This window comes from Pteropus vampyrus, unplaced genomic scaffold, assembly GCF_000151845.1.
Source record: "Pteropus vampyrus isolate Shadow unplaced genomic scaffold, Pvam_2.0 Scaffold49, whole genome shotgun sequence".
NCBI classification, from domain to species: Eukaryota; Metazoa; Chordata; class Mammalia; order Chiroptera; family Pteropodidae; genus Pteropus; species Pteropus vampyrus.
In genome coordinates, this window is record NW_011888830.1 from 1,280,800 (window position 1) to 1,290,353 (window position 9,554).

At 38.6% G+C, this 9,554-nt stretch overlaps 1 protein-coding gene across 1 annotated transcript in view; it reads right to left on the reverse strand.

Annotated features, from left to right (window-relative positions):
• The window catches only part of PRPF18 (pre-mRNA processing factor 18), a 43,319-nt gene extending 37,429 nt beyond the window's left edge, over positions 1-5,890 (reverse strand). The window contains exon 1 of the mRNA XM_023530358.1: positions 5,679-5,890. Within this exon, the coding sequence (XP_023386126.1) occupies positions 5,679-5,744 (66 nt within the window). The 5' untranslated portion in view covers positions 5,745-5,890. The remainder of the gene's footprint in view (positions 1-5,678) is intronic.
• Between the last annotated feature and the right edge of the window lie 3,664 nt (positions 5,891-9,554).

A 9,554-nucleotide genomic window follows, 5' to 3' on the forward strand; every position in this document is an offset into this window, starting at 1 on the left:
GGAGGAGGGAAAAGGAAGGGGAAGGAGGAAGGGATAAAGGGTGAGGAGGGGAGGAGGGGGATGGCAGAGGGAGGAGGGGAAGGGAAGAGAGGGAAGAGGGAGGGATGGGGGAGGGTAAGAGAGGGAGGAGGGAGCAGGTGGGGAGGGGGGAGGAGAAAAGAGGTGAAAAACAATAACGAAAAAAAATTAGTAGTGGTAGCATTTACAGTGCCTGACTTTAAGACTCACCATAATGCTACAGCAATCAAGAAAGTGTGACCCTAGCATAATGATCAACAAACAGATGACAACAGATAAAGCGCCGGAAATGGAGCCACACTTAAAACAATTACAAATGACCCTTGAACAACATGGACTTGAACTGCAGGGGTCCATTTATATGCAGATTTTTTTCAATAAATACTGTAACTATTTTCCTTATGATTTTCTTAATAACATTTTCTCTTCTCTAGCTTACTTTATTGTAAGAATATAGTATATAACACATATAACATATAAAATACGTTAACCAACTTTATCCGTAAGGCTTCCAGTCAACAGTAGGCTGCTAGTAGTTAAGTTTTGAGGGAGTCAAAGTTACATGAGGATTTTCGACTACACAGAGGCTCAGCGCCCTTAACCCCCATACTGTTCAGAGGTCAATTGTATTGATTTTTGATGATGCCAAAATTATCCAAAGGGAAAAGAAAAATAATTCCAGTAAATGGTGCTCAAACAACTGAATATCCGCATGGAAAACAATAAACCACGCCCCTACCTCTTATTCAAGAAAATCGACTAAGAATATTTCTTTAACTCTTTATATAAAACCATAAAGCTTTTAGAAGACAGTATAGGAGAATATCTTACTCTTGTAAGTAAATGTTTACAAGTGGAATGGCTTGATTATTTAGCAGGTATGTGTTTATATTTTAAAAAACTGCCAAAGTGTTTTCCAACAAGTTATACACCATTTTATATTTTTAGATAGGACCCAAAAAATAATAACTATTAAAAAATTGATAAATTGGGCTTTATCAAAATTAAAAGGTTTTACTTTAAGAAAATGAATAGAAAGCCCACAGTCTCAGAGAAAATATTCATAAAATATATATCTAGCAAAGGACTGGTACCCATGATATATAAAGAACTCTTTCAACTCAGTATAAAAAACAAACCCAACCAACTTGACTGAAAAATATGCAAGCAATTTTACCAGACACTTCATGAAAGATATACAATGGTAAAAAATAAACACAGAAAAATACCTATCATCATGAATTATGAGAGAGATACAAATTAAAACCACAAAGGTGTCACAACGCATCCACCAGAATGGCTGAAATTAAAAAGACTGACAACACAAACTGTTGACGACAATGCAGGGTATCTAACTCTCACTTTGCTGGTGGATGTGTAATGTAGTCCAACCACTTTGGAAAAAGGACTGCTGGCTCTTAATAAAACTACGCGTATGTGTACTCTATGACCTAGCAATCCCACTCCCGGGCATTTTCCTAAGACTGAAACAAGACTCGTATGAGAAGGTTCACAGCAGCTTTAATCGTAAGAGCCCAAGCCTGGAAACAGCCCAGTGCCCATCATCAGAAGAATGGATTAACAAACTGGGTATATACAGACAATACTATTTCAGCATTAAAAGGAATAAACAACAGATGCATGCAACACGAATAAAACTCAAAACATTTTAATTAAACCAAGTGGGGCATAAAAGAGCACACAGGATGACCCCCAGTTATGTGAAGTTCTAGAGCAGGTAAAACTAATTGACAATGGAAAGAAGTCAAAATAGTGGTTGCTTCTGGGGCAGAGACTGACTGAAAGGTGAAATGAGGGTAATATTCTGTATCTTGATGCAGACTGGGTCACAAAGGCACACTTAAGATCCATTAAGTGGCACTTCTGATTTATTTCTTCGTATGTAAATTTTTGCATACACACCAAAAAAAGTATGAATAAACACTGAACACTAGCTGATAAGCGTGCGAAACTGTTCTGGAGTAAAGTTTACCAATGTCCACTACTTAATTTGAAATGCATAAAGATGAATACGTTGTTTTCATTACCCTAACTGCAGCTGAAAAACACCTGTCCACATGGACTTGCTGTTCCAGAAGAGCCGCTGCACCTTTAGTCAATTCAAAACTGCACCTTCAGTCAATTCAAGCGGTGCCCCAGCTTTTTACTGCTGACCTGTGAGAGCTGGAATTGTAACTACTTAGCTTGTGCGTGCCTCTCGGCAAACTGTGGAGAAGCTAAAATAGCCTGCTACCTACCCTAAAATGTTCTGCCTTGTGTAACTATTCTGAGGTTTGTTTCTGCATTGCCAGATGAATTTGATGAGTGGATACAGAATGATGGATAGATGGATAGTTAGATAATAAAGCAAATTAATATTCAAATATTAATTGCAGCTTTAATTGTAGAATCTAGGTGGCAGGCATACGGGTGTTCACTGTTCAATTCTTGTGAGTTTCCTGTACTTCTGAAAATTTTCATAGTACAATGTTGAGAAAAAAACCTACTTTGCAGATGTCAAAATATGCTATCAATATGACAGCAAACCCCCCACTAGTTTTTTTACTACACAGTACTAAAAAAAAAAACTTTTAAAGGCTCCTCACTGCCAAAGAAAGAAGTTGCAGAGGGTTATGAAAGACTGTTACAAGTGACGGAATCAACAAGTGTAAGGAAAAGCAAGTTCAAAAATGAAAAAGTTCAGCAGAGCTGGAACAATTCTGATTGGTGCTAGGAGACAATGGGCACAGAGATTTTCGCCAGCACAGAAATTACTAGTTCTTGACCTTTTTGAGTCAGAGATTCCTTTCATAATATTGTGAGCAGGCGAAGAGGGGGCATATATATATATACGTACATGCTAAAATTTTAATAAACTTTTAAGGAGTTGATGGATACTCTTAAGTCCATCTAAAAGCTCCATTTAAGAACCCCTGATACAGTTCTAATTTTGAAATTAGAAGTAAATACAATATTAATGTGAGACAATTCAGTGTGAAGAGAAAGTGACCTAGGCCTGAACTTTAAGGAAAACCAACAGTTAAGGGACAAAAAGTAAACACTAAAATAATAACAACAATAACAAAAGCCACCTGTCAAGGAGATTAAGCAGCCTGAGAAGCCAAAGGAAAAACAGGAAGCTGTAGTGGACGAGCTGTCAAAGGAAGAACCAAGGAGCATCGAGCTGTCAGTCAGGAAAACGGAGGTCACTGCTGCCCCCCACTAGAATGGATTCAGTGTAGTCTTGGGGGCAGAAACCATTTTGTATCGAGTGAAGGAATGCATGGGAATTAAAATTTATTTGAAGAAGCTTGGCTGTAAAGAAAGGACAACTGCTTAGAAACAGCAACGGCTTTTTAAAAATGGGAGAGACAGCTGTATGTTTTGGCGCTGATGGGGAGAAGCCGGGAGAGACTAAAGACACAAGACGAAGGGATGAATGATATTAAGGTTCCTGCTGATGCTAAGAAAGACGAGTGGGACCAAAGCGCAGGCGGAAGCTTTGACTCAAGCTGTGATACCCCGTTCACTTATCAGGGAAAGGGGAATTTCTTGCCTTTTGGCTTTTTTCTCTGTGAAATGGAATGCATGGTCCTTAAAGAAAAGGTTCAAGCATTATTTTCTTTTTAATCCTCTGTGGCAGAGAGTAGTATCATGCATACAGGAAACATTCAGTAAATATTGGTTAAAAAGAAGAAAAAAAAGCTAAAATTCTACACAAAGCCCCGCCTCATAACTACAAATAATGAAACTGCTAATTATGTCCCAATGAGTTCCTTGAGCAGCCTGGTTTTCCATGTAAATGGGGCGTTTCGTTAAGTGAAGATTCACCGATACTGGGCCGCCAAAGCTTTGGTATTCTGACAATTATCTCAGAGTAGTGACATCAGGCAGAATGTTTTAGGACAGGTGATTCGGTTTATTTTAGGAGCTTCTACCACTTAACAAGGGGGCACTCACAAGGTATTCACTATTTCAATTATCAGACTGATAGTGAAAAGCTGAGACACCACCTGAACTGACCAAGATGAGGAGACTCTGCTGGAAGAGCAACAGAACACAGACAAGTGTTTTCCAGCTACAGATAGGGCAATGAAAACAATTCACCGATGCCCAGCTATTAAAAAAAAAAGTGAAATAACGGATTAAAACAAGAAAACAAATGACAGAATCACATTAGTTAAGGTAAGAATTGTTTCATTATTTTTTCATATACATAAAAATTTATTTTTTTACTGTGGCTGGTGCAGTGAAAAAAGTTTGAAAGTTACTGACACTATGATGCAGAAGAAATCTATAAAGCAACTGATTCTATATAAAATTATACAGCTGCGAATCAAAAGACTGTCTTCCATGCATACAAAAGCAAAAGATGTCCAGTTACACATATTCTCTTATACAAGAACACCTCGGAGCTACTAAGGGTTCAGTTCCAGACCACCGCAAAGCAGTGTATCAACAGAGCAAGGTGTAGTTTTGCTGGCAGAAGGTCTTGCCTTAAATTTGTAAAAAAAAAAAAAAAAAGCAACATCTGTGAAGCACAATAAAGCAAAGCACAATAAAACAAGGTATACCTGTATTATTTAAGAGCACTAACCTACCTGATTATGCAAATACACACATTATAAACCCTGAGAGAGAGCTCAGCTTTTCATGATTCAATTTTCCCTCTAAAGTACTTAGATTTCAACATCCTGGCCCTTCCTAACATCAACTATGCATTCCAACATCTAAATTACTTTTTTCAAATACTCCCAAATCACTCATCAGAAGAAAAAGATCCCTGAAGTAGAGGTAAAAACATTAAGTTACAAACATGGACAAGCTTTCCCTCCTTATCTGCTAAATAATACTCTATTTAATTAGCTCCACTTTGCTCATTGTTTTTAAAGTTTCATTAACTATGAAATCTGCCATCCACCAAACAATCCCACCACACTACATCATAAACACTGAATATACATTACATCCACAGATCTAAACCGATGTTCTCAAAATGTGGTCCCCAGATCCGTTTTGAAAGGGTCTGTGAGGTCAGAACTATTTTCAATGCTAAGGTTATCATTTGCCTGTTCACTCTGTGGACATTTGCACTGAGGACGAAAAGCAATTTTAAGTCCCCTGAAGCCTTAGTAAGAATCGAAGCAGTGGAACTAGCGTGTGCCAGCAACGCTAAGCACTAACAGTAAAGGCTATGGGGAGGGCAGAATAATGTAATAAAAACCCGGATTTTACTAGTAGAAAGGAATCCAAGACTTTCAGAGACTAATTCTGAGCCTGCCCTTCTTCTGTTTCAGTTTGGCACAAACCCCTTAGTAAAACCAGATACGTGAAAAACCAGCAGAATTCCCAAGAATACCAACAATGGGGAGTGGGTATAAGGGACAGTTAGGAAAACTGCGAGAGAATAAGGGGCAGCTGGGAAAATTTTTTTGCCAATTCTTGGGTTTCCCTGCATTTCCTCCCACTTCCTCCCTAAGGCTCCCGACTGAGGTGTCAAGGGGTGGGTGGGCCTGGAGGGGCCGCTCCGGGGCTCTAGCTAAGCCCCAGCCCCGCCCGCATCCTCTCGGGGCGGGTCCCCTCACTCCCAGGCCCTTCCCCCACATACACACACTCAACTCCTCGGTCGCCAACGTCCCCACGACCCCCAGGAGCCTCACCACTAACAGGTTCCTGTCCTCCACCAGCTGCCGCTTCCGGAGGATCTCCGATTTCAGAATGTCCATCTCGCTGCCCGGGCTTAAGCTGAGTTTCCCTCTCCGGCTCCTCGGACCAGGTCTCGCCCCACCAGGAGAGCCGAACCTGCCGAGAACCCCCACAAACTGCGAACCCAAATACTGGAGAACAACACTGACGGGGCCGCTTCCGGCGGAAATTGAGGTGAGCGAGAGGAAAGAAGAGAGCGCCCCAAGGCGCCTGTTGACGGAGCCGCTGTGGATTAGCGCCCCCTGGCGGCGCCCTCCGGCAGCGCGCCTGTCGTTTACCACAGATACAGATGAATGTGGACTGAAACACGAGTCTCTCTGGATCGTGCGGAGGTCCACGTGCTTCATTTTTAATGATACACCTGCTTGTACCTTCTAGTTCAGGTCCAAAATCCTCCTCGCAGAACACCTCGAGTATGTTAAGTGAGGCCAGATCCTTACTTATACCAGAAATGCACATCAGAGTTTCTGAAGTTACCTGCTTGCCAACATAAATGTACAAGAGTGAGAAAAATATGAACGGAACTACTCTAATATAGAGTGAGAGTTCATTGCTAGCCTGTTCAGTTACCTTTAAAGTTAAGCAACTACGTCTATGTAAGTGTTTTCAGAAGTAAATATGTCTTTCTTCCCTCAGTTCTAGATTGCTTATATATCCTATGATAATTGAACATTTACCCAACCTGAAATAATCTTTTTAGTCATATGTTCAGTGATCAAGATTTTTGGTGGCATGATTGGAGATGTAATCAAAAATTCTTTTTTTTTTGTCCAACTCAAGAAGAAAAATTAAATTGGGAAGAAAAATTATATCATAATTTTAATTTTTGAAAGACGCTAAAAACTGTTTACAATGCCACTGACACTTTAAAAAAATGCTACTTAAGTCGTCGCTGAACAATAGTTGACATGCTAGTTGTTCCCACTCAAAAGGAAAATAATATCATTTAGTTCAGTCAATTGATAATGGGTAAAATGGTTTATCAAAATAAAAGATAACAGAAAATTTTTTACCTCAATTTAAGAAGTCTTTTTATTGTACACATGTGTGTCTGTTGCATCTAAAAGATATCTGACTTTTGCCAGAAATAAATCAACATAGGAAGTTAATTTATTCTCTGATTTAAAATGCTTTACTAATTTTTAGGGCTTTTAAGAGCTTAAGATATTTTACAAAGAAAATGTCCTGGAACCAATAAATATGGTAACATTCTTACATGGATGTCTATTTTCTGAGTCATTTATAATTCAATAAGTAAACAATAATTTATTAGGATTTTCCTGTTTTAGGGATTAGAGATTATGGCACGAAACCCTGAAGGGTTGACATAAAGGATAGTTAACAGTAAGGAAAGTTTACAAAGAATGCAAAGGAACAGTTGGCCAGATGGGAGAAAATTAGTGTGAACCAGAGAAGATACTAGCTACTAAGCAGGCTCCTTTTTAAATTTTATTGATTTCGATGTTTATGTAAACATGTGCATAAAAGCTTGATTAAGGCCTGAGACGGAAGAATGAGAGGAGTATTTGAACAAGCAAACTGATAAGTAAGCTTTTCAAAATAGAAGAGGGAAAAAAGATGACCAGGAGAGTTTAGAAACACTTAAGAGAACCAATCAATCCTGACTCTAAAGGAGAATGTATTTATTTTTGAAATGTGCATCCCATTCCACCACAATAGAATTTAAAAAGTAAAGTATTAGATACAACCCAAATGTCCTAAATGACAGAATGGTTAAATAGTTTATAGGTCATACATACAACTGAATAATATGGAACATTAAAAATCATTTTTCAAAAAAATATTCAATGATATGAGAGTGCTCATGATATAATATTTAGTTAAAAAGTAGAATTAATGAAACTAGAAATATATCATATAGTCCTCATTTGGTAAGAAAAGAAACTAAAACTAGAAAAATGATTTTAAAAAAACAAAGTATCAGATTATCTGGTGATTCTTTTTTTCTTTATCCCATAATTTGGTACAAATTCCATAATTCGGAAAAAATATCCAGATAGCAGCCATTTGGTTCTATTTCATTATTATTAAAAGTCTTTATACATTTTTCAAGTGTAACCACTTTAGAAATCATGTATGATTAATTTTAAATAATACCAACAAAATATTAACATAGAAGAATTTTTTTAAATCTTTATAATTATTCCATGAGCTCTGTACTACCCTAGGTTCTGTGGCCTAAACCAAATATAAAATATAATCATACCCCTGAGAAACTTACCAACTAACTTGGCAATCAAGAAAGAGAGCTGAAAGGGTAAATTAGGTAAAATAAATATGATTTAAGACCATATGGGGGGGGACTATAATAAAGTATTCACAGAAATTAAAGATCAGTCTTTTCTAAAAGAAGAAATAGTAAAAAAAATCGATATATAGTTGATGAGATTATTCCTCTACTGGAGTAACTCATCCTAAGAGATTGTATTTTTGGAGACTGGAGGAAAATACCAGATTTAATCAGATGGCCTGGGTTTGGTTACTGTCCTAAAGGGTAGATGTAACTTTTTTTTTTAAGCTATGTAACCTAAAACAGTGGCCCTCAATCTTCAGAACAACCTGGAGGACTTTTTGAAACCCAGCCTGCCAGTCCCATCCCTAGAACATCTCGTTCTGGAGGTTTGGGGTGAGGCCCAGGGATCTGCTTTTCCAACAAGTTCCCAGGTGAGGCGGCTGCTGTTGATCCAGTGGGTGACTCAGAAATTTGGTCTGCAGGGAGTCTTGATAAACAAGAGCGGAGGAGGAGGCACGTGTCTGCAGCACTGTCATGGGCGCCTCTCAGGGTGCCCACCCACTCGCTGTGATGCTTCTGGAAATTTCCTAATGGAAGAAGGCAGGCTCCCTTTGGATCCAGCTGCCTTCACATGCCTGCTTTGTGTGGCTACAGTGCCAGCAGATACTTGACCCATTTGGGCCAATTAGAGTCCGTTCCTTAGGAAATTGACAATGGAATTGAGTAATGTTCTCAAGATGCGGGAAATATAAAATATGAATTCGAGAGTGATAGACAGCTGTGTCAGTGGCATGCTGGAGCCAGACCAGTCCCCACTGAACTGCAAGAGTCCACTGCTAAATTTTTAAGAATTGTGTGAGTCAGCTGTTAAGCAATGCCGTTATTAAAGTTGACTGTTTATTTACAATTAAACACATTACATTATTAACAAAGGTTATAAATACACAGAACCTGTTACTTCTAATTATATTACCACATTTTACTATTATTTATGCTGTTGGAATTAGCTATGACTATCGCATATTTGTGTAGACATACTATATAATGTGGCTACTGTGTATCTTCTCCCCACCCTACACTTGAGGATGCCATATTGGCAGCTTGAAATGAGCCATGGGGGAAGTATTTACACCACAGAAACTGACAAATGCTAAAATTCTGGACTTGCTTTATTCTTTTGTTGATTGTCTAAACAGAAAGAAATGAGAAATGGAGAAAATGTTAACACAGATTGGGGCTTCTCGACCTTGAGCCAGATAATTCTTTTTGGGGGAGGGGGATGTCCTTGACGCTACCCATAAAATGCCAGTAACACCCCTTCTACAGCATGACAACCAAAAATGTCTCTGGAAATTGCCAGATGTCCCCTGAGGAGAAAAATCTCTCTCCGTTTAAAAACCACTGATTAAATGTAAAAACGTCGTGTCTATAGCTGTTACATAGTAAAGAGGACAAAAATATGAGAAGATATTCTTCCAGGATTGGAAAACTATTACCTGAGTTAGTAAAGATGACTCTCACATCATTGACAAACGAGGGAAGTTTGGACATGCATCTTTGTTGTTTCGCTTTTGTC